The 22,578-nt window shown below is 62.2% G+C and overlaps 10 protein-coding genes across 10 annotated transcripts; 4 read left to right on the top strand and 6 right to left on the bottom strand.

Moving 5' to 3' along the window:
* Positions 1-1,348, bottom strand: A1Q1_06022 (uncharacterized protein; the record flags this gene model as incomplete). Its single annotated transcript, XM_014321231.1, has 3 exons — positions 1-141; positions 239-598; positions 665-1,348. The coding sequence occupies 3 exons, from the start codon at positions 1,346-1,348 to the stop codon at positions 1-3; spliced, it is 1,185 nt and encodes a 394-aa protein (XP_014176706.1).
* A 251-nt stretch (positions 1,349-1,599) lies between these two features.
* On the bottom strand, positions 1,600-5,523 carry A1Q1_06023 (uncharacterized protein; the record flags this gene model as incomplete). The annotated part of the gene is made up of 1 exon (XM_014321232.1): positions 1,600-5,523. The coding sequence occupies one exon, from the start codon at positions 5,521-5,523 to the stop codon at positions 1,600-1,602; it is 3,924 nt and encodes a 1,307-aa protein (XP_014176707.1).
* A 405-nt stretch (positions 5,524-5,928) lies between these two features.
* On the bottom strand, positions 5,929-6,824 carry A1Q1_06024 (uncharacterized protein; the record flags this gene model as incomplete). The annotated part of the gene is made up of 4 exons (XM_014321233.1): positions 5,929-6,042; positions 6,084-6,202; positions 6,323-6,529; positions 6,683-6,824. 4 exons carry the CDS (start codon positions 6,822-6,824, stop codon positions 5,929-5,931), a joined length of 582 nt encoding a protein of 193 aa, XP_014176708.1.
* A 355-nt stretch (positions 6,825-7,179) lies between these two features.
* A1Q1_06025 (uncharacterized protein) lies at positions 7,180-8,184 on the top strand (the record flags this gene model as incomplete). Its single annotated transcript, XM_014321234.1, has 3 exons — positions 7,180-7,262; positions 7,438-7,566; positions 7,749-8,184. The coding sequence occupies 3 exons, from the start codon at positions 7,180-7,182 to the stop codon at positions 8,182-8,184; spliced, it is 648 nt and encodes a 215-aa protein (XP_014176709.1).
* A 721-nt stretch (positions 8,185-8,905) lies between these two features.
* On the bottom strand, positions 8,906-11,243 carry A1Q1_06026 (ubiquitin-protein ligase; the record flags this gene model as incomplete). Its single annotated transcript, XM_014321235.1, has 7 exons — positions 8,906-9,229; positions 9,297-10,154; positions 10,267-10,605; positions 10,650-10,894; positions 10,954-11,089; positions 11,147-11,161; positions 11,205-11,243. 7 exons carry the CDS (start codon positions 11,241-11,243, stop codon positions 8,906-8,908), a joined length of 1,956 nt encoding a protein of 651 aa, XP_014176710.1.
* A 313-nt stretch (positions 11,244-11,556) lies between these two features.
* On the top strand, positions 11,557-12,993 carry A1Q1_06027 (uncharacterized protein; the record flags this gene model as incomplete). Its single annotated transcript, XM_014321236.1, has 1 exon — positions 11,557-12,993. The coding sequence occupies one exon, from the start codon at positions 11,557-11,559 to the stop codon at positions 12,991-12,993; it is 1,437 nt and encodes a 478-aa protein (XP_014176711.1).
* Positions 12,994-13,041: 48 nt separating this feature from the next.
* Positions 13,042-13,509, top strand: A1Q1_06028 (uncharacterized protein; the record flags this gene model as incomplete). Its single annotated transcript, XM_014321237.1, has 1 exon — positions 13,042-13,509. One exon carries the CDS (start codon positions 13,042-13,044, stop codon positions 13,507-13,509), a length of 468 nt encoding a protein of 155 aa, XP_014176712.1.
* A 220-nt stretch (positions 13,510-13,729) lies between these two features.
* Positions 13,730-15,914, top strand: A1Q1_06029 (phenylalanyl-tRNA synthetase beta chain; the record flags this gene model as incomplete). The annotated part of the gene is made up of 4 exons (XM_014321238.1): positions 13,730-13,989; positions 14,033-14,060; positions 14,118-14,503; positions 14,543-15,914. The coding sequence occupies 4 exons, from the start codon at positions 13,730-13,732 to the stop codon at positions 15,912-15,914; spliced, it is 2,046 nt and encodes a 681-aa protein (XP_014176713.1).
* Positions 15,915-16,080: 166 nt separating this feature from the next.
* A1Q1_06030 (uncharacterized protein) lies at positions 16,081-18,140 on the bottom strand (the record flags this gene model as incomplete). Its single annotated transcript, XM_014321239.1, has 3 exons — positions 16,081-16,254; positions 16,301-17,215; positions 17,280-18,140. The coding sequence occupies 3 exons, from the start codon at positions 18,138-18,140 to the stop codon at positions 16,081-16,083; spliced, it is 1,950 nt and encodes a 649-aa protein (XP_014176714.1).
* A 254-nt stretch (positions 18,141-18,394) lies between these two features.
* A1Q1_06031 (ubiquitin carboxyl-terminal hydrolase 12) lies at positions 18,395-22,381 on the bottom strand (the record flags this gene model as incomplete). The annotated part of the gene is made up of 1 exon (XM_014321240.1): positions 18,395-22,381. One exon carries the CDS (start codon positions 22,379-22,381, stop codon positions 18,395-18,397), a length of 3,987 nt encoding a protein of 1,328 aa, XP_014176715.1.
* Positions 22,382-22,578: the final 197 nt, after the last annotated feature.

A 22,578-nucleotide genomic window follows, 5' to 3' on the forward strand; every position in this document is an offset into this window, starting at 1 on the left:
CTAGTGGTCATCCTCCTCCTCGCCCGGACACCCTCCCGGCGCATCCATCTCCTCAAAAGAGGCGTATTTCGAGGCACACCAGAAACAGAACAGATGCTCGTTCCGGAGCTGGCTGACGAGGAACGCGAGATTGTCGGCCGCCTGTGGGTGTCAGTTTGCCGCGCTACCATAGCCAACTGCCTGCCTCCACGGTGAACAAGGAATGGGGAAAAGGGATATGAGGTAGGGGTGGACGTACGTTCATGGCGAGCACGCGCTTCGTGCCCGAGACCACCTCGTCCCAGTCCATCGCTTTCTCATCCGCGGCTTCCTGCTTCAAGGCTTCCTTCTCCTCATCCCTCTCCGGAACGGAGATACTGAACCGAATGTCCTCATCATCGGCATTAGGACCAAGGGTCGTGAGCATGTCCCGCCTCATCTGGGCGCGCACCCTCTCTGCTTCATTGCGGAACTTGAGCGGCTCGGCGGTCGGATCTGCCCGCGTAGTGGCCGGGTCGAGAGGGGGGGACGGGGGCGGGGTGGCGTCTGGCCACAACCTCGCGCGGAGCGGGGTCGGGAGCGCGCCGGGGTTCAGCGGGTCGGCGTGCAGGGGGTGGAACTGGGATTAGCTTTTTTTTTTCTTCACCCTCGTAGCTGCGGAAGACGAAGGGAATGGGGGACTCACGACTACGCCCTTCTCCGTGTCAAACTCGACGAGCAGTTCGCGCGCCTTGTGCGCTTTCCGCTCGTTCGCTCTCTGTTCCTCCTCTGCACCTCTGCGGCCGCGGAACCTCTCCACGTCCGCAGCGAGGGATTCCAGATTGCTCTCCTTCTTGTGCAGCGGTGGTGGGCTCGGCGTGCGCGCCGCCAGACCCCGCCGGCCAGCCCACATCGAGATCCGGATCGGCTCGGCCCTCTCTCTCCCTCTAGCCCCGATTCCCGCATGGCCCGAGCTAGACGACGAGGCATTGGTAGGGTCGGAGGGTTCAGTCGCCCTCGACTTTGATGGCGGGGAGGCGCTCCGGCGCCGGCCGAGCGCCTCGCCCGGCGTCCACCCCATCGCCTTCATGAGGCCCATGGCCTTTGACTGTCCTTCCGTTCGTTTCGGCTTGGCTGCCAGTTTCCCCCTCCCTTCGCCTTCGTCCTCGTCTTCATCGTCTGAATCAGCGAGCAGGTTCCGTGCCAGTCCGGCTTTTCGCCTCTCAGCCTCGATCTCTCGGAGAGGCCGCTGTTGGGCTGTATGAGCTGCGACTTTGGCGGCCGACTTGCGCTGGGCTGCTGCCCGGCGCGCACTGTAGGTCTGTTCGGACGCTGAGGGCGCATCGACGAGGAACTTGTCCGACATGAAGTCGTCCTCGGAGTCGGACATGGTGGTTGCGCTGATGAGACGTTGGTGGTGGGAGTGATGTCAACAAATGTTGCTGGCGAGGTCGTTGTAAATGACGCGCGGTGGAGGTGGAGGTAAACATCGACAGTGGCACTTTGCTCCTTCGAGGAGATCTTGGCGAGGAAGGCAGAGATGCAATGTGGATACCAAATGCATGAAAAAACAAGTACATACTACAACTGACCCATGCCGGGTCTCTTCGCTGCATTGCACATATCTACTAATCTCGGACACTACGCCTCCGCGCTGACAACTTCGATCGCCTCCGCTCCCTTGAGTGCCGCATCAAGATGGATCGGCAACGCGTCGAGCGCGTACCGTCTTCGTCCCAGGCATGTCAGCTCGTAGAACCGCGGCGCAAGGCTCTCATGCACTGTGCCAGGCGTGCCCTCGCTCGTGTGGAGGACATGGAAGGTCGCCGTGCTCGCGCCCGTACCCGCTGCGTTGGCCATTGAGAGCACAAAGGAGGCGGGAGGGTAGTACGCCTCGCCCGTTCCACTAGCGGATGAGGCCGTCGGCGTCGGCGCAGGCGGGAGCTCGACGGCCAACCTCGCGGACAGCGGCGCCGCGCTTCCAGCCAACGTCTCGTCCACGATCGCAGCCGAAGGATCGGCGAAAGTGCTCGGCGGGATGTTGGCCACGGGCGTTCGGGGACGGAGCGGCGAAGGCGCGGGCGGCTCAGCCATGAGGAGCGTGATGGTGCCCTCGGCGGTAGGGAAGTGTGTCTTCCACCCCCCGATCTCAGCCTTGCTCATGAGTCCGACGCGCGTGATCGTCATGGTGTATTGACGGCTGCGCTGCTCGGCGAGGCTGGTGAAGATCTCCCACATCCGGGGGATCGCCTCGGTGGTGCTGGTGAATGGGAGCACGCGCAGATCCAGCGCGTCTCCCTGTCCGTCGACTACGGTCAGGATGACATGAGCTCCGGCGAAAGCGTAAGCGCAGTGCACCTGCCGGCCGCGCGCCAGGACGTCGTAGCTCTTCTGCGGCCACGACATTGTGAGCTGTGGTCGTTGTGGAGGCAGCGCCAGCGTGAAGGCGTGGAACGGCAGCGGCGGGGTCGAGGCTAATTGCTTGCCGCGCAGCTGGACGCGGGGGACACGCTCGGTTCGCCCATCGTACACTTCGAAAGCTAGTGGGAGGAGATTGCCCACCCGCACCGCCTCGACGGGTACGACGTGAACGTTCTCCTTCAGCATGGGCAGGACACTGCTCCCTCGCGCAGCGTACGTTAGGACGTACACGACCGCATTGCCAAGGCGGGAAAGCACGCTCGGCACGTCGCGCGGCGGCACGGCAATGACGCCGTCCGTTCCCTCCGCCGTGCCCGCCTCATGCTTTCCCAGCAAGTGAGAGGTATACACATCCCCGATGTCGCGGAGGAAGGACGCCGCAAGCCGCTCGCCTTCTCCCGGCTCGCAGACAACGTATGCCGTCACGTCCTTCTGTCCACCTGCTGGCATCAACCCAAGCTCCCGCCAGTATCGTAGTCCGGCCGCCGAGAGCTGAAGCACGTTCCCGCCGAGGCCGACGTTGACGTTGGCGGGCGAGAGGGCATAGGAAGCCGCCGCTGGCTGACCCGCCTCCGTCAATTCGGCGAGGGGCACGCCGAGCTTCACTAGTGGTGCAGGCATGAGAGTCTCGTTTGGCGTCGGATGCGTGAACAGCGGTCGGAGGAAGCGGTTTCGTACCGCTGCGTTCGCAACGGCTTCCAAGTCTGGAGAGGGTGCTGATGGCGCTGCGTCCGCCTCAGGCGAGAGAGGGACGTACTCTGGTGGCTCCGGAGGCAGCTCGACCCACGCCGGAGCCCACGCGCGAGCCAGCTTGGAGCAGAGGGTTGGGTCGTCCTTGAGGCTGACCCACTCGCCGCCGACGCACATCATGCCATCGAACATGACCTCATGGTCCGGGGCGGGCGGCGGGGCAGCACTCGCAGCACGCGGGGCGGGCGTGCCATCCTCATCGTCGCTTGAGGACGGCGTCGGCGGCGCACCGGTCGTGAATGCGCTGTCGACCTCCTCGTCGCTGCTTTCGCTCGACAGCTCCCACTCTTGGGCGTAGTCATATTTCTTCCCCTGGCCAGACTTTTCGCGCAGCCGCTCAACGAGCTCGATACGCAGTGTGCTGCTCGCCGGCGAGATGGGGGAGGGTAATCCATACGCGAAGCGCATGCGCGGCCGCTTGGGCAGCTGCAGTGGCGCAAAGGCGGGCGGAACAATGTCGATGGACGTCCGCTTCTTCGGGGCGTGTACTACCGCCAACTCGGGAGACTCTTCCAGGGCCTCGGGCTCGGGTTGGGTCTCGGGCTCGACTGGCTCGATGACCTCCGGCACTGGCAGGTCCGCGATGGACGTAATCTCTATCGGTTCCGGAGCGGGCGCCTCGGCGGTCACGTCTTCCGGTTTCGGCTCCTCCGTAACGGAGGGGAGCACTGTCGTCGGTGTCGGGGTAGGCTCCGCAACAGCTGCAGGCGTCGGCTCCGTCTGCTTCGCGGGCGAGTCGAAAAAGTTGAAGTCGTCCTCGGTCACATCGTTCTTATCGTTCATGTCCGTGTCGGCTCTGCCTGGTGGTTCAAATTCAGGCAGCTCGGGCTCGGGGACGGGCTCTGGCTGCTCCTCCTCTTTGACCTCCTCCTCCGGCTCCTCCTTCTGGTCCGGCTCAATCGGCTCATCGGCGCCGAAGAGGTCATCGACCTCGAGCTCAAGCCCGCGCGGCGACGTGAAGGCAGATGCAATGAAGGGCTCCTCGTCCGGCTGCTCTGGCTCAGGTTCCGGACTCGGAGAGGCGGAGAAGAGGTCGTCGACATCGCTGCCTGTCTCGCGGCGACTCTCCTCGTCGCCAACTTCTTCCACCTCGACTTCGACCTCCATCGGCTGCACTTCTTCCATCGTCTCGTCAGCGTCTGCATCCTCGTCGACGGCATCGCTGGCCGGCTCAGTGTACGATGTGAAAAAGTCGAACAGCCCCGTGGCCGCAGCGAGGAGCGCTGGCGGTTCGCCAAGCCCCGGCCCCGGTTTCGGCGGCTTTTGCACCGCGCTCTTGTGCACCGGGGCCAGGGGACGCGCGAGGTGCGTCGGCCACACAGTCAGTACGCCTGGCGTGCCACGCCACTGTGCCGCGACTGTAGTTGGCAGCATCTTGTTGACGCGGTTCGTACGCAGGGGAACAAAGTACACGCTCCAGTCGGCTGGTCGCTCGCCCATTGCTTGCGCCGCAACGCGCGCCTCAGCTCGTCCGTTCTTCCAGTCCGCGCCCATCACGTCGAACGCAGCGGAGAGCTTAGCGTCCTGTGCCGAGCTGACTGAGACAGGAGCGACTAGCAAAGCCGGCAGTGCGAGTGGACGTAGCACCAGCGGATTTCGCCCCGCTGGGGAGGTCAGAATGCCAGGCTGCGGGGCGCAATGTGGGATCGCGCGCGGCTTCGCGATGAGGAGCAGCTGGTCGTTTGATGTCGGGCGGATGCGCACCGTCAGCGGCGGGGTGCGGTCGATGCGTAACGGGTTTGGCAGCAGCGACAGGCGCTGCCCCCGCTTCCAGGCGAGTTTCTCGCCCGCCGCAGCTTCGAGGTATCGCCATGCCGGCGGAGGCTGGAACACTGGTGTGCAGTCTTGACCAGCGGCGAGGCACGAGAGACTCTGTCCGTGCAGCGTGCACGTCAGAGTCGCGCTGAGGACGATGGGTGCCGGCGTCTCGACGAGGGTCAAGCCGTCCGGAGTCTCAATCGCCTCGGCGGAAAAGACCCACAGCCGCCGGCCGACCGACTCCTCTTTCTCCTTCTCTTTCGGTTCCTTGTCCTCCTTCGTCAGGTCGATCTCCTTCGGCCGCTCCTCTTTCTCGCCATCAACGGCCATCGGCTCGTCGCCCTCCTTCTCTCCGTCCGTTTCGGGTTTCGGCGGGTCAACCTTTTTGCCAGGGACGACAACGGCGCACTTTGTCAGCGCATCGCGCGTCTCGCCGGCCCCGTTCAGGTCCATCCATGCCTTCTCGATCGGATCTTGTCGTAGGCCAGTCACGATGTCCTCCGAGGTCGATTCACCCGCCCCGTCCGTCGCAGAGGCTTCGAAGATGCTTATGTGGATTATCGGCGGCGCGCCGAGGAGCCAATGGCCGGGCACCGGCGTCGATGGCCGCGCAGGTAGCCCTGAGAGAAGATCCATGACGAGTATCGGTCAAGGGGGAGTTACAGGACCATGGTGGGCGTGGGATGCAGTTGTCGTTGTAGTGGTCGTGTGGGTTATCGGCTGTGTTTTGGGGTCGAGGATGGAGATTGCGACAGTGAGACCGGCCCAACATGGTTGGGTACGCGGAGGTCAGGAAAGTCACCTGAACGAGTGCGGGGCCCAATCCGCCGGCACACCGAAGTCCTCCTTTGGCCTCTAAGCGAGGGCTTCATTCGTCGTAGGATGCTCTGCAGTGCTGCTGCGAGGCGAGGACCTGTTCTGCACTACTTTACAGCTATGCTACATGCTTATTATAGTCGTTTCTACGGATGTCTACTCCAAGCGGCTGGCGCCACCACCCTGATTATCACCCCCAAAGGGAGTTTCGAATCCCGAGGCGGATTAATACCTCTCGGCCTCCTCCTTCCTCTTTGCCCGCTCGGCACGCGCAACACCCTCCTCGAGCCTTGTAACGTCCTGGTGCAGTTGGAGGAAGAGCTCAGAGACGGTCTCTGTCTGTATCATGTCAGCTCTGATGTTGCGCTTGCTAAGCTCACAAATTCATTATACCGCGCGACGAGCCCGGAGACAGCAGCGCGCTCACGCGCCAAACGCTCGCGACGCACTTTCAGCTCCGCCTGGCCCTTCTCGAGCGCGGGAGCGAGTGTTGTGATCTCTGAATGGTTAGCTTCGAATGGCAGGACGTGGAAGATGAGGCTAGCACAGCTGCCTCATTCCCGGTAGGGTACGGGATACGGCGAGAAAGGGCAGGCTCCCAAGCACAGTGATAACTCACGCTCCAAGTCGCCAGCGCCTGCGACACCGCGCTTGTCCAGGATGTCGATCTCGCGCAGTCCCTTCTCCGCCTCGATCAGGTCCGGCGCGGCGGAAATGACGAGCTGCGCTTTGCTCTCGAGCGGAAGAAGGTCCGCCGGCCGTACGCGGTCCTCCGTCTCAAGCAGATCCTCAGCTTGCGTCGACAGCAGCGGAGCGTATCGGTCGTCTGGGTGTCAGCTTAATCACAGTCTACCGCGCGCAGCTGGCAGCCGCTTTACAGCCAGTGAACATCGCAACGAGTGCACATCACGGCGACGCTCCCGAGTGCTTGATCATGGCAGTTCAAAGGAGAGACAACGATAGACAAACGTGTACTTACAATTGTCGTAGAACTGCTTCAGCGCGGGCACTCCCGCAACGGCGTCCTCGAGCGCGGTCGTCAGCGCCGCGACACGGGTCACGAGCGGCGTCGCGTTGTCGGATGCGCGACCGACTCGGCCCTCGAGCGCTCGGAGACGCATTTCCAGCGGCAGAGGCTGAAGGGTAGGTTGAGGTGGGTTCGTCATTCTCGCCATCCTTCCTCGCTGTCGTTTTTTGTTGTTGTGTCTTCCTCGTCCTCAGTTATCGGTCTCGTCGCGTCATGCACGAGTGGAGGTCGCGATCGGAAGGTAGGCGTGCCAGTACCATCAGTGACAAGTGGACGCCTAAGTACTCGGCTACGCACGGACACGCCGGCCTATCAGCGACCGGGGCGGTCGCCACTGACATGAGTGGCCCCTGGCTGTCCAGAAATGACGGAATGTCCAGGAATCCAAGGAAGCCTTAAACGTTCGCCGACGCTGACCGATCTCTCAAACTCACATCTCATCAGCAACCATGGCCGACGTGCAGACTACGACCCGCCCCCTCTTCGGCGGCGCCATCTCCTTCGATGTCCCCAAGGACTACATCGATGCCTCGTGAGTGCTCCCGGCTACTCTGCTGCCGCCGCCAAGGCGTTGCCAGCGCCTTCCTCAGCCACCCCTTCGCCTCGCTCCGGACCGCAAGCTATGCAATGCCGGTGGGAGGCAGGTGGACGCGAAGTAGTGGAAGAGATACAGCTAGCCGGTACGGACTGCTGAGCTGACGCACCAGTGACCTCCGCCAGGTCCCCGACAACCAGGAGGTGTTCCTCTCCAACGACTCGGACACGGCGATCATCTTTGAGATCCTCGGCGCCGTGCAGGATGGTGGAGCCGCGAGCGACATGTACGAGGCTGCCAAGTGAGTGTGATTATATCGCGCAGCGTTACTCTCTAGCATTCCCTGCCCTCGGGCCGGTGGCTTCGCTGGTGTGGTGTGCGATGGAATGCCGACGTGCCGCGGCTGTCTTTCCCCACTTTCCACCACCGGATCCGACAGCTTCGTGAGTTCGCGTAGCTGACAGCAAGGTACCACTTCAACAGCGTCGCGCACGACAACGCCGCTCTCTCGGCCACTCTGACGACTCCCCCTCCTCCGACGCACGTTGTGCCAGCGCAGACGCAACACGTTCAGTCCGCCTCCGAGCTGCAGACCCCGCACCCCACCGTCGTCACGGGTATCCAGAAGGTGCACAAGTTCTCGCACGACCCCTCGGGAGCCCCCCGCCGAGGACACGAGAATGACGCCCCGGACGAGGTCTGGATCGGGCTCGCGCTGTGGCGCATCGACGTCGACATTGCGGGACACAAGAAGAAGGCCGACATTGTGTGTACCGCCAACGTCCCCCTGAAGGAGGCGGCGGAGGGAAACCCGAACGGCGTCACGAGCGAGGAACTCGCCAAGGTCGAGGGATGGTGGCGCAATGCTGTTGCCGGGATGAAAATCAACGACTGGAACCTGTTCGGCGACGAGAACTAGATGTCTACAGTATCTACATTGACACCCTAGAGCAGTTCAAGAAGTAGAGAAGAGCAGAAGGAAAGAGGAAGGCAGCTCGCACCAGCTAGCGCTGATGCTCGATGCTCGACTCCCGCCGCCACCATCTATAGGTATCCATAGTCGGCCAGATCATATGTAGTACTATGCAACATCATGCTATGCGAATGCGTCTGCGCTGCTGCGCTCTGCGTGCGGTTGCGTGCCTCCCCCACCCTCACCGGTGCGCGCTGCTTGCCGATAGGAGGGGCGCATGAACGAAAATATAAACCCTCTCCAAAATGCAGTCCTTACGCCAAGTAGTGATACACGCCAATATCGCCCGTACGTTCGAGGTACTCGCGCTGTGATGTCAGCTTTGTCGCCGCATACTACAGGAAGCTGACTGGAGTCCCTCAAAACGTAATGTCCAAAGGGCGAAGCACACTCCCCTAATGGGTTATAGTGCAGCACCCTGCCATTCGAGACACTTACATCGATGAGACCCTCGATGCGCTTCTTGATCGTTGCCATGGAGGGCTGGAAGCGCTTAGCGAGCTGGCTCGCGACCTCGGAGAGCAGGTCGTTGTGACCCATCGTCTTGCGGTCCTTCATGATGCGCACGATGCACGCCTCGACCATGTGCCGCCTCTCCTCGTCGACCATCTCCTGCGTCTCCTCCCTCTCCTTGGGGCTCTCGACGCGAGACGCGACTTGCATGATCTTAATCCGCGCCAGGGGGGACGTGAAGGCGCTGTTGAAGCTGAACGTGTCGTCCGGGTTGATGTCGCGCCCCTTCGGGTGCTTGGTCAGCACGCGGTGCTTCCCGCACGCGAGCGACTGGAGCGTGCGCTGCAGCTCGCCGTCGCTCAGATCCGACGCCGTCTTCAGCTCGGAATAGCTCAGCACGTCCTCGTCCGGCAGGTCCTCGAAGAGCAGCAGCACCACGAGCGCCTGCGTGCTCACGTTCAGGTCGTGTGTGCGCTGTGCGAAGCGTACGCGCACGTCCGCCGTGCCCAGCGACGCCTGCCAGGCCAGCCGCCGCCCGCTGTGCCGGCTGTCGTAGTACTTCTGGTACGTCGCCTGCGCGCCGGCCAGGACGGGCGGGAAACGACACGAGCTCGTCGTGACGATCGGCTGGGGCCAGTAGCTCGCCGTAAGGACCGAGACGTTGAAGTCGAACGGCGGTTTCTGAACGCCGACGCAGACTCGACACTCATGCGCATGTCGTTGAACATTCCCTCAAGCTTTTGCGTGAACTGGAAACCCATCTCGACCTTGAGCTTGGCGACCATACCGCGCTCGGCGTCGTCGGACGCGCTGCGCTGATACAGCAAGCGTCGCGCGAGATGGTTCTTGTAGTACCGCTCAAACTTGTCTTTGTCCGCCAGGAAGCGGAAGAGGATGATCGTCTTCTCGAGCGCGGCGTCAATCTCCTCCTCGCTCTTCGACTTGGCGCCCTTCTTCAGGTGGTCGTCGATGTAGAGCGAGAGGAACTCGGGTGCTCGCGCGTTCGCGTTGATGAACGACTGGAACGCCTCGTTGATCGACGCTTGCACCTGCTTATCCCCGCTGAAGGCGTTGTCGAGAATCGCGTCAAACTTGTCCTTCAGGTCGAGCACATCCTGTACCCATCGCAGAGCTTGCGCGAGTGCTCCGGCCATCGCACTCGGAGGCTTCGCCTTGCCCTTGCCCTTCCGGTCGACCGGCTCGTCCTCGCCCTCGGCAGCTGCGGGACCCGCAACCGCTGCTGCGGCACCCTCGTTGATCGCCTTGCCGCGCGCCTCAATGTTTTCGCGCAGCGCTAACCGCAGTGCACTCTTGCCCTTATCGTCCGGTACCCGCAGGAACAAGTTGTACATGCGCCGCAGGTCCCCGTTTCTGTCGCCGTCGAGCATGGGTGACAGGCCCGTCCCCGGCATGCCCATGATAGAGTGCAGGTGCGGCGTCAGCAAGTTGTCGACAAGCAGCGCCTGCAGTGGCGTCGAGGTCAGAGACGACAAATAATGCGCTGTCCGGTCTGCTTCTTCAGCCAGCCGGCGTTCCACCTGCGGGTCAGTTACATCTTCCTACATCCTAACTCACGTTTCGCAGATATGACGGCGCGTCGCCCGTGTCGAGCTGAGCAATGCTCTCCAGACGGTAGAACTCTGATGATCGACGCAAGAACTCGGGCTCAAAGTCAGTGACGTACACCGTGTGCCCCGGTGTCATAGGGTTGTCGAGTCGCAGCAGGATGTCGACACAGTCGCGGACGGTTGACCGCTGGATGCTCTGGCCGTCGCGCTCGAGCTGCACCTGCGACAGCAATGTTCCCATCAAGTGCGTGTGGATAGGATACAGGTTTGACCGCACGATATGCGACCAGAACAGTTCCAATCCAACGTCGTAGATCGTCGGCACCTTGGCCGATTGGGTGTACACCTTGTCCTGATGTCAGCTCGAACAACTCGCACGCTTCAGCTCACCATGTACTTCAGAATATCCTTCAGCTTCCGCATGCTGCCGGTGTGGTCGTCCCAGACGCTCTTGACCGAGCGGAGGAAACGGTCACCCTCTACAGCCTGCTCGACCGCCTGTGCGCCGCCGCCCAGGGCACCTGCGACGTGTGACCCGCCGGCGCGCGGAAAGGCAGGCACGATGCGCTCCTCTGCGAGCTGGTCGAGATGCTCAGCCACAAGCTTCTTCACTCCCGTGTACAGCTGGTCGCCGTCTGATTGTCAGCTTGCAATCGCCTCCGGAGAGCATGGTGCGATGTGCGGATAAACCCACGTTTGTAGAGAACCATGTTGTACGCATAGCGGTAGTGCTCCTCGAAAGACAGCTTGGAAGCATTGTGATTTTGGATCTCGCGGATCGCATGGGAGAGCTTTGTCCAGGTGTCTTTGATACTGGTGTCTGGTCCGAGCTGGAAATGTCAGCGATTCACAACGTCACGGCCGACCCGGTGTCTTGACAATCGTACCTTTGGAGGAGCTCGCTGTGTGTGTCAGCAGGAAGCAGGAAGCAATGGGGGGACATACGATCTTTGGTTTGCCCCTTCGGGCAGACGCCATGGACATGGCAGCTGTGTTGTCGAAGGGGGATGTGGTGGTGTGAGGGGTGTGATTGTAGGTTGTTGACTGCAGATGACCGGATACGGCGGCAAATGGTTCTGGTGTGCAGGATGTGCGTGTGTTGGCTGGGCTGGCTGGCTGGGCTGGGCTGGCTGGCGGCTTGCGGTTCAACGGCGGCTCAGGTGCAGGCGGCAAACCTCACTCGGCCGTTCCTTGATTCCTTTCGCCTCCTTCCTCCTGGTGACTACTTTTGACTTCGCTTCCTCTCCACTTCCCTTCCTCCCTTTCACACTCCTTCCTCATCCCTCGCCTGCACGCCATGGCGACCTCCGCGAACGCACTGTACGTCGTGCGTCTCGTCCTCGGTGCGCGCAACCCCACTGCGCCCCGCGCCGCCCTCGCCTCCGCCGTCGCCCGCCGAAATGTGTCCACCGCCGCCATCGGACAACAAACGGACGCAGCTGCAGCTACCGGCACCACTACCGATGCGGCTGCTGTTACCGACATCGATTTCCTCGAACCCGAGACCGGCGAGTACAACGACGCCGCCGATTTCTTGCCCGAGAGGTCATCCACTGCGCCAGCCCCGATTCCCTGGCCAACCATCTTCCCCCACGGCGAGGCACGCCCGATCCAGCGCCGACCATGCGATCTGCTCGCCCGACTTGTCTCCGAAAACCGCATCGAGCAAGCGCGCAAGGTCTACGATGAGCTGCATGCGCTACACACCGTCCCCGTTCATCGGAAGCTTTACCTTAAGGCCGCGCTCAGCAGTTTGCAGCCGACCGCAGAAGGGCGGGCGGACTTTCTCTTTTGGTTGGAGCTGTACTCGAATCGGGGCGCTGCTGAGAATCACCCTGGCTTGAAGGCGACATGGGACCCAGTTGTCTCGCAGATCCTGTACGAGCACCTCGACGTCGACTTCATCGGCAAGTTCCTCGAGCTGGGCGGTCGGAAAGGTCTACTACCCGCCCTCATGCCGCACTTCACTCACGTGCTGGCTACAATGGCTGCACCTAGTGTGAGCGAGGAGATCATGCAGCGCTCTCTCGCGGCATACATCAACTCGACGACCAGCAAGACTTCGACGTCTAGGCGAGCCGAGTATGGTCGTGCTTTTGTTTCCGACCAGGTCAACCATTGGTGGAATCAGTACCTCCGATCGCTGTCGCTTGGGGGCTGGAACGATGCCGCGCGCGCTCTCCTGTTTTCGCCTCCACCGGGTGTCGCCTGGGATATCTTCACCCGGCACATTGTTGTTGGCGACCCCGGACCGCGCAAGCAGCGTGCGCTGGAGCGTCGGCGCTCGAAGGCGAAGCAGGATCCGCTCGACACCCTTATGAGAGCCCCGGACACTCACGAGGAGCCGCTTGCCAAGATGATCAGCTCAGCGGTACATGCTCCTACCTTCCCTGACGTTGGCACTCTCGCCCGCATCCAAGCCGAGCTCGGAAGCATGCCAAACCGCGCCCGGCTCTTGGAGAGCTTCAAGCGACGCTTCATCAACCCGCCAAAGTCACACCCAGGACGTTCGACCCCGACAGTCGCTCAGCAGTGGTGGTGGCACGCTGAGATCACTCGCCTAGTTCGCGCCGAGAAGCACAAGGAAGCTGTCGATCACTTCCGTGAGCACTTCCTCTGGCTGGGACTGCCACCCGTTCACCTCGCGCCGCTGAAACCGGACGCGACGCGCTTGGTTCCGTCAATCAGCATTCTGACGACGATCATTCCCTCTGTTCTGAGCTTGCTCCCTTAGGACGAGTGGGTGAACTACCACAGTGCCTACCTCGATCTGGTCTCAACGATGGCGCCCTCGCTTCACCCTACGGAGTACACGCATCTCGCGTTCGTGCGCGAGATCGCCTTCCATCTCGGCCCGCCCGGTGCCCAGCACGCACTCAAGACGACGATGCAGCGTGGCATTGACCCCGGCCTTCCGGCGTGGAACGCGCACCTGCTTGCGCTCGCCGGCCGCGGACGCTTCGACGCCGCGCAGCACGTGCTAAGGGCGATGGAGTCGGGACGTAAGATTGCTGGCCGTGCCCTTCCATCGCCTACGGCTAGAACTTACATCGGCCTGGTTCGTGTTTGTGCTGCGAACGGGCAGGAGGAGTGGGCTCGCAAGTTCCTCGAGCAGCTTGCTGAGTTCCAGAAGGAGGACAGTCTCGAGGACGTCCCGGAGCCGAAAACACAGCGTCGCCGCCCCAAGACCGTCCATGTTCAGGTCGCTCAGCCTGTGGCGACGCCGCCTTCCTCGTCCCAGTCTTCGTAATTGCCTCAATCACCAGCATTCATTCATTCATCCGCATGCATATCTCACAGCCATATCTGCCGCAGCTGTCCGCTGCACACAAACTCCTACATGCATACCTTGGAACCTCAGCTGCACTGACCGCCGTCACAACAACAAAATGCTCCCGCCACCGGGCGAAACTCCGCATTGACGCCACGTGGCAACCACGCATGGCGCAAAGCTCGAGTCCGTTTCTGAAATGTCCACTCGGTGGACGCAACAGGCGGGGCCTGCGATAGACTTTGTTATCACCACCACCGAAAGGTTCACCACCGCGCTTCGCCGCTTAGACTTAATAGAGGTGACCACTGAAAATGGTGAGTACACAGCACGTGCTGCAGCGCTCTTTCTGCTGGAGCTCGCCAAGCAGACCTTCCCTCGGACCGCTTTGCTGACGATCGCAGCCGACTATCACTGTCGACAAGGCCGAGCTCTACCGCCGCCTCGAGCGGGAGTACTGTGAGTTGCGATGTCTCCGCTGGGCTAACTTTCAGCTACGCAGGAGTTTGACGAGCTCTGCTTCGACTTCGGTATTGAGCTGGACGAGGACGTGAGTTAGGGACTCCGTGACCCAACTGACTTTCCAGACCACCGAGGAGGTCGAGGCCGCGCGCACGGCCGGTCTGCCTACTCCCCCGCCTCAGCTCAAGATCGAGATTCCGGCGAACCGCTACGACCTGCTGTGTCTCGAGGGTCTTGCCCGCTCTCTCCGCATCTTCCTCGAGAAGGAGACTGCGCCGACGTACACGCTGGCGCAGCCGGCCAAGCTGCAGGAGCTGATCATTGAGCCGTCGACCTCGCCCCTGCGTCCCATGGCTGCGGGAGCTGTGATCCGTCTCGCGCGCCCCATGAACGACATGGAGTACGCTTCCTTCATCGACCTGCAGGACAAGCTGCACCAGAACCTGTGCCGTATGCGCAAGTTTGTGGCTATTGGAACCCACGACCTGGACACGATTGAGGGGCCCTTCAGGTAAGCTGAGCGATGTCTCGCATTTAAGCTGACTCCCAGGTACATGTGCAAGGACCCGAATGAGATCAAGTTTGCCCCGCTGAACCGGGAAACTGAGCACACGGCGGCGGAGCTGATGACGATCTACGAGCAGGACAGGCACCTGTCCAAGTATCTCGGCATCATCCGCGATGCGCCGGCGTACCCGATCATCTACGACAAGAACGGACAGGTTCTTTCGATGCCGCCGATCATCAACTCGGACCACTCCAAGATTGTTGCTGGCAAGACGACCAACATCTTTGTCGACACGACGGCGACTGACCAGACCAAGCTCGACATTGTCGTTATGCTGGTCGCGACCATGTTCGCCGAGTACTGCAAGGTGCCCTTCGAGATTGAGCCCGTGCGCGTTGTCATGCCCGACGGCACCTCGCGCCTGACCCCCGACGTGTCGCCGCGCCTGACGCAGGCGTCGCTCGAGTACCTGAACGCCGCTACGGGACTGGAGCTTTCGCGCGAGGAGGCGTGCCGCCTGCTGACCAAGATGTCGCTGAGCGCCACTCCCTCTACGACCGACCCGGATGCGCTCGACGTTGCTGTCCCTTGCACGCGCTCGGACATTCTGCACGAGTGCGACATCATGGAGGACCTGGCGATTGCGTACGGCTATAACAACCTGCCCACTGGAACCGCGAAGAGCAGCACGGTTGCCAAGCCGAATCCGGTCAACAAGCTCGGCGACATTCTCCGCCGCGAGGCCGCCATGGCGGGATGGACCGAGGCGCTGCCGTACATTCTCTGCTCCTACGACGAGAACTACACCTGGCTCCTGCGCAAGGACCCTGGAGGCGAGGCGGTCCGTCTGGCGAACCCGAAGACGGTCGAGTTCCAGGTCGTGCGCACGACGCTCCTCCCAGGTCTGCTCAAGACGGTGCGCGAGAACAAGTCGCTCCCGCTCCCGCTCAAGGTGTTCGAGGTGTCGGACATTTGCAAGCAGGACATGAAGGAGGACCGCAAGGCGCGCAACGCGCGCCACATGGCGGCCGTGTACACGGACAACCGGGCGGGCTTCGAGGTCGTCCACGGCCTGCTGGACCGGATCATGCAGATCCTCGCCGTGCCCTTCATCGAGAGCGCAAAGTCGGACAAGGAGTTTGGCTATTACATTGCCGAGGGCTCCAACCCGTCCTTCATGCCCGGCCGCGCCGCCGACGTCTACCTCCGCCCCAAGCCGGGCAAGAGCACGCGCACGCAGGACAAGACAGGCGTCCTCGAGAACATGACGGATGCTCTCAAGAACGCCCTCCCCGGCCACGGACGCGACATCTGTATCGGAAACATTGGCGTCCTCCACCCCCTCGTTCTCCAGAACTTTGACCTCACGCGTCCCGCCTCGGCGCTCGAGATCAGCGTCGAGCACCTCCTCTAAACTCCCGTACAGACTGGATGCATTTTTAGGTTATTTAGCACAGTGTCGGAGCTAGCAGCAGACTGGTGTAGCTGGCGCGCAGGGATCTTAGTGCTGACCCGGGTAGCTGACCAAGAGCTGACCACAGGACGAGGAATAACAGTCAGGCGTCGCTTAGTGCTGAGGACTACGCTCGCCTGCGCCTTGCCCGTTGCGCTTGCGGTCGAGGCACCGCCATCAACAGCCACGGGTTCCGGTCAAAGTCGTACCCATCATCCCCGTCGTCCTCCCACAGCTCGCTATCGTCATTAACCCAGTCATTCGAACGCACCTCCCTCTCATCAAAGGGATGCGGTGTCGTCTGGGTGTCAGCAGCTTCCCCCTCAGTTCAGTTCAGTTCAACTCACGCATCCCTGTTCTCGCGGCACGACCTTGCCATCCACGTCACCCTCGAACCATTGCAGGACCCCCGCCTCGAGCGGCTCCTTTGCATCATGGCCCAACTGAACCCCAGCAAGCCCACACGCGCACCCCTCCACCTCGCTCCAGTGCGGGATCTCGAGATGATACGCCAAGCGCGTGGTATCCTGCCGCCGCGTCCACATCCCCTCCTCCAATCGGGCCATCAGCGCGCCCTCGCCGCGCACGTACGTCTTCAGATTCTGGATCGCCGCCGTGTACGCGTACCGGCATCCACACCACAGGGGCAGGTTTTGACCGACGTTGCACAGTTCCAGTGTCGGTTTGCTAATTGCACTTCTGCTCGCGGGAGGAAGGGGACCATTGGGAGGATTGGGAGGGAAGGAATGAACATGCACGCTGCCGAGGAACTTCGCCGCCCGCCGCCACATGCCCAGCTGGTTGCAGGCGCAGCGCCGTCCCAGCTCGCCGACTTTGCGTCTGCACTGGAACCCGGGGATACCGGGGATCTGGCCGCCCTCGTCCGCGGGATGTTCCGAGCCCACCGTCGGCGCAAAGATCCTCACCCTCCCCTGTGCCCAGGAGAGGAAGTCCACCCCCCTCCCTCCCGGCCTCCACTCGCCCATACCGGGATGGAAGAAGCGGAACCCGTGCAGCGTCACAGTCTCGGGGTTCCAGAGCCGGAGCAAGTCCTCGAGTGCGACCGGGTTGCCCAGGACTTCGGCCATGGCCCTTGCCCGCTTCGCGCGCAAGTATCGGATCTGGGCTCGGCGGAGGCGGTCCAGCCCCTTCCGCCCCGCAAGACCGTCAGCGGCAATGTCCGAGAACCGCATTCGTTTTAGGAAGCCTGGTTCTGGCTCCTGGGGGGTGAGGTCGCGGAAGGACTGGTGAACAGTCTTGCCCTGCAGGAGTAGGTCTGTGACGTGGTTCTCCACCACGCATGGGGGTGGGGAACTCGACGCACACGACTGAGGGGCGGCAGAACATCTTCAGGAAGAGCGCGGGACTGTCTGGGTTCAGCGCGAGGGGGACGAAGGCCCGCGACTCGATTGAGACGCTGTGCAGATTGGGAAAGAGCGGCTCCGTCTCGCCGTCTACGGTCGCGAAAGGAGTTGCGGGCCCGGGGCCTGGGTCTCGCGGGTCGGCGGCCAGGGGATAGTGCGCAACATGGCCCACTATCCTGGCAATGCACTGCACCATCGCCCTCGTATCCGTGGCTGCGAAGAAGATGTGCCGCACGTTCCAAAACAGCGCCCTCTTCCGACCATTCTTGCCCAGACCCTCGAGGACGGCCGCAAAGCTGTCGTCGACCACCAGGGTCGAGTAGAGGACGGGCCCGACGACGGTGTACCCGAGTGGTCCGGTGCGCATGATTGCGTTCAGCGTGCCAATCGCTCCGTCGTCGAAGAGGTGGCCGCATATCGTGGAGAGCAGCTCGGCGGGTATCGTCCGCTTTCGAGGTGCTGCTGGAGGAACAGGTGGCGGGGGTGCTGGAGGTGCTGCTCGAGGAACAGTTGGCGGGGGTGCTTGAGGGGGTGCTTGAGGGGCCGCTCGAGTTGATTGAGCATTCTTCCGAGCACCTTTCCGACGTCGAGGACCTTCAGGAGACTCGGGCTGTGTAATGGCAGTACCGGATCGCGTTCGCTTAGAGGACCCCATCGCAGGCGCCTTCTCACGCACACCTTCTTCAAGTTGTGGGCTGGCGGCGCCAGATCTGAGTCGTTTGGAAGACCTTGTCGTAGGCGCTACGCTTCGAGCATCTCCAGGACCAGGTTGTGGGCTCGTTGTTTCCGACCGGATCCGTTTCGACCTCGTCACGGGCGCCATGGCGAGATTCGTAGACTGCGTCTGATGTGAGGAGTGTGGAATGTAAGCGGCAATCTTGGCGCGTTCATGTTGATATCAGATGATATCAGACGCGTCTTCCCTGGGGCCCCACATGACTTGAGATGGCAGTGCGATCACACACCTCCCTTCCTCCAGACCTCGCAGGCAGCTGCAGACAGCATTGCAGGCTGACAAAGCGTAGGCACTCGCACTGCTACAGTACAATTATTACATCACTATTCTAGTTGCTTAGCCTACTCGCTCGGCGGGGACGGGGCGCTGACCATCTCAGCCGACTCGCTCGTGCCATCGCTCCTAACGACGTGGTACGAGCCTCCGAGCCCTTGCTCTCCGTTGCTAGTCTCGGGAGCCTCCGAGTCACTCGCGTCGGGAGTGGGCAGGCCGAATCCGTGCGCCGTCGGCGGCGGGACCGCGGCCGCGCCCCACATCGTATTCCCGAATCCGACCTGTGCACCTGCGGCAGTCAGGTCGCTGACGGTCGCAGGAGCGGCACGGCTGCGGCCGAGAGGCACGTCGTCGTCGCTGTCGTCTGAGCCCTGCGGGGAAACGGTCGGCGACGGCTGCAGCGGCGTGCCCGGCATTGACGGGAAGGAGCTCGCCATAGCAGACGCTGGCACGCTGGGGCCGAGCACGGGCGACGCGGGCTCGGAGGGCATAGGCGTGACGTGGCGCGAAGCCTCCTCCGCCTTGATACGAGAGATGCCACCGATGGGACGCTCCGTGCGGCGCTTGTAGAAGAGCAGGTACGCAGCGCGGGACTGTACGCCCTCGGCCGACGCCTTCGAGACACGCGAATCGTCGTAGTTATACCACTGGTGGTCGTCCTTGTTCCGGCAGAAGGCGGTGTAGTGACCGCCTCCAAGGCCACCAAAGTGGTTGTCGACCGCGTACAGGTCGTAGATGAAGGGCTCGGTCGAGTGCTCGATGCCATAGTGCTTGGCCTCCTCCGGCGTGAGGTGCAACGACTGCGTGATCCGGCGCTCGCCGATGCGCTCGTCAAGATCCAACCCCTCGTTCGGGAAGCTGACCATGTGGTCGAGCTTGTCGCGCAGAGTGCGGGCCGAGCCGAAACGCTTGATGCAGATGACGAGGATGTCGGGCGCCTTGTAGATCTCGAGCTTCTTCGTCGCCGGCTGGTGCTTCTTGCACACGGGGCAATACCACAAGTCGTCCTGGCCCAGCGTCTCCTCCTTTGAGAACTCGTCGAGACAGTCGTCGAGCGTGATCGCGCGCCCACGGCCCTTCTTCTCCGCGTCCTTAGCAATAGCAGGGTCAACCACAAGCTCGAGTCCGCGCAGCAGCTGCTCGCGTCGCGGCTCGAAGAACTCCTCAAACTTGGAGTTCTTCCACTGCACAAACAGAGCCTCTCCAGGGCGGACACACGCAGCAGGCTGCTTCGGCTGCTTTGAGTCCTCAGCCTCGGCCTCGTCGTCCGAGTTGGCCGCAGAGCCCGCAGCGCTGTTGCTGGTGCCAACGAGGTTCGAGAAGCTCGACGCCATACGCTGCAGGACCGGCCGCTTAGCGCGCGCCCGCTTCTCAAGCGACGACCAGCTGCCCTGCGCACCCGAGGGGTTGCCGCGGTACAGGTTGTGCACGTTCGGGTCCTGCTTCTTGAAGAAGCTCATGCCCGACGAGTTGGACTCGGCACTGGCGGCATCCGCAACGTAAATCTTGAACAGATCTCCACGGGCCACGACACGGCCCGACTGGGACGCAATTGACAGCGAGCTCGTTGAACGGGGAATGCCCTCGACAGAGGGAGGCGCAAGCATCGTGGGATCAATGCCCTCGGCGTCTTCCTCATCGACGCGGATCTCAGCGACCTCATCATCCTCGTCATCGACATCCGGAAGAGGCTGGGCCTGAGGAGCGTTAGGCTTCACGAACAGCGCGTTACGCTGCTCGGGCTTGACCAAACGCGAGTAGCCACGCATGACCGCCTCGCGGACGGCTGCCGGATCCATGGCCTCCTCCTTGGAGAGGGTGATGAAGAACGGCTCGAGGCATCCCTCCGACGGGGCCGAGTCGCCGCGGGAGAACGATGAACGCGGCGAGTCGTTCGGGCGGAACGTGTAGACGGGAACAGTCACAGATCCGTCCGTGGGAACGGTACCAACCGCCTTGTGGGTGGCGGTGACGGGAACGCCAACGTCATGGAAGATCGCAACATCGTGGTCCTTTGCCTCCGTGTTCGGGTCCGAGTCAAGCCACCAGGCGTAGATGCCGCCCTTCCAACAGTCAAAGCCGACAATGTTGTTGCCGTTCGTCTGGAGCAGCTGACCAAGCTTCTCCTTGACGGTCGAGAACGAGGCGTTGGCGGGCACGAGGAGCTGGACATTGACGGGGGCGAGGTCGGTGTCCTTCGGGAAGTAGATGCACTTGAACGTACGGGTCTGCGTGATGGGCATGGGCACCGTGAGGTACATGAACGGGTCCATCGTGATGGACTCCTTGTGACACTCCGGACAGACGAGGGTGCTCTGAAGCTGACCCTGGAACAGATCGACGATGACCGAGTCGTTGCGCTTCTTGTAACCCTCCCAGCACTCCTTTCCGAGCTCGGCGAGTTCGCGGTCTCCACCTCCGGGCTTCCAATCCGGCTTCTCGATGTATGGCTTTTTCTTGATACGGTTCAAATCCTCGTGCAGTCCGTCGAGCAGGAAGGCCAGGAATTCTTGCGTGTCGTGCTGTCCGTAGCCGGCGAACTGCGGGGCAAATCGGGAGCACGTCGACTTCAGGCGGCGGGGCGAGAAAGAAGAGTGTGCGGGTGACGTCCAGAGAGCCTCGAGCGTCTCGCCGAAGGCCTCGGCAACCTGGCCGTGCATGCCCAGCGGGTTATCCGGGTTGAGCTCCTCGCGATAAACACCGGCTGATATCAGTTTAAGAGCACCTAAGGAAAACTCACAAAGGAAGTAGTCGGCCAGGACGGACGTGTTGCTGAGACATTGCGTGGCTGACGCCATGAAGCAAGTGTTACCGAGGTTGTTCAGGCCAACGAGACCGTGACCGCTGCGAGTGCGCGACTGCGACCTCGTCTGCGGCTTGTTGAAGGCCGCCAACGAGCTCGTCGACGACCCCGCCGCAGAGTTGCCGGAGTAGAATGCGGGCTTTCCGAACAGCGGCTGCAGCTTCTCCGTCGCATTTCCGTTCGCGTCAGCAGTCAGCGGCCAGTCGACAGCGCCGGCGCTGCTAGACGAGCTGACCTCGAGGACGATGTCGTCGCCGTCCGCGAAGCCACCATCAGCCAGCGTCCTGTCGTTGCCGGACATCATCTTGGCCGAGAGCTTGGGCATGTCCTTTGCGTCGATCTCGAGCGACGACGGCGACTCCTGCGTGTCGAGAGTCCACAGGCGGAGCGGGGCGCCGACGGAGATCTTGTCCGCGAAGAGGGCTCGGACGAACGTCTTGAGCTCGGAGTAGGTAGTGGTGCTCGGGGCAGTGATGGTGATGGGAGCGGGCGGCGCAGCAGGCGGAACGGGGATGGAAGGCTCGGTCGAGACAACATGCAGGCGGTAGGTCTGGGGGGCGATCTCGATCCGTTCTCCGGCGAGACACAGACGGGGGAGCTGCGGGCTGTCGGCGGGATAGTTGTAAGCCTTGACTAACGCCTCCCAGCCCATGGAGCCGACATAGATAAAGTCCTCGTCCTCCTGCAGGCCGTCGCGGAGTCGCCAGAACAACTGCTTCTGCGGCTCAGACTCATGACCGGGGATCAGGGCCGTGAGCTCGGTCGGGGTGGTGCAGGCGACGAGCGGAGTGATGTCCAGAGACGGGGGCGTTCCCTCGCCACCGTCGAGCGCATGCTGAGAGAGGTCCCTCAGGTATGACTTGGGAATCAGGTAGAACGTTGATCGCTCAGTGTACGGAGGAGGGAGAGCACCTGCTTCGTCAGCTTGAGCACCGGTGTCCCAGCTCTTACCGAGGACAGCGTCGTAGAGCTGCTTGCTGTCGGATTGGGACATGGCACCGTTCTCGGCGTCGCCCTCGCCCAGTGAGACTCGGCCGGTCTGGGCGACCCAGCCAGAGCTGCTCTGTCCGTCGTCGTCGAGGTCCATTCTGAGAGGAGACGATGGAAAGGCGTTGTGGGTAGCCGGAGCGAGGGAGGCAGGAGGGCTGGAGGCAGTGTCTTCTGACGCGGCGCGCTTAGGGGACGATGACGATGATGGCGAAGGTGGGTCGGTGCGAGGACGCTTTAATGTTGTGGCGTGAGCCTGCGCCATGTCTGTGCCTTCAGGCGGGCGACGAGGGGGGAGTGAAGGAGAGGACGTAACGGAAGAGGAAGAGAGTTACTGGGTCTGGTCTCTCCTAGTCCTTGTCCTGTGGTGGCCGAAGTGGGGTGTGTGCAGTAGGGGGAGGGAGCAAGAAGGAGATGTTGTTTGTGTGTGTGTCAGTGGTGACAGTGGGCAGCCAAAGTCAA

The sequence above is a fragment of the Trichosporon asahii genome (assembly GCF_000293215.1).
Source record: "Trichosporon asahii var. asahii CBS 2479 unplaced genomic scaffold scaffold00075, whole genome shotgun sequence".
Classification (NCBI taxonomy): Eukaryota; Fungi; Basidiomycota; class Tremellomycetes; order Trichosporonales; family Trichosporonaceae; genus Trichosporon; species Trichosporon asahii.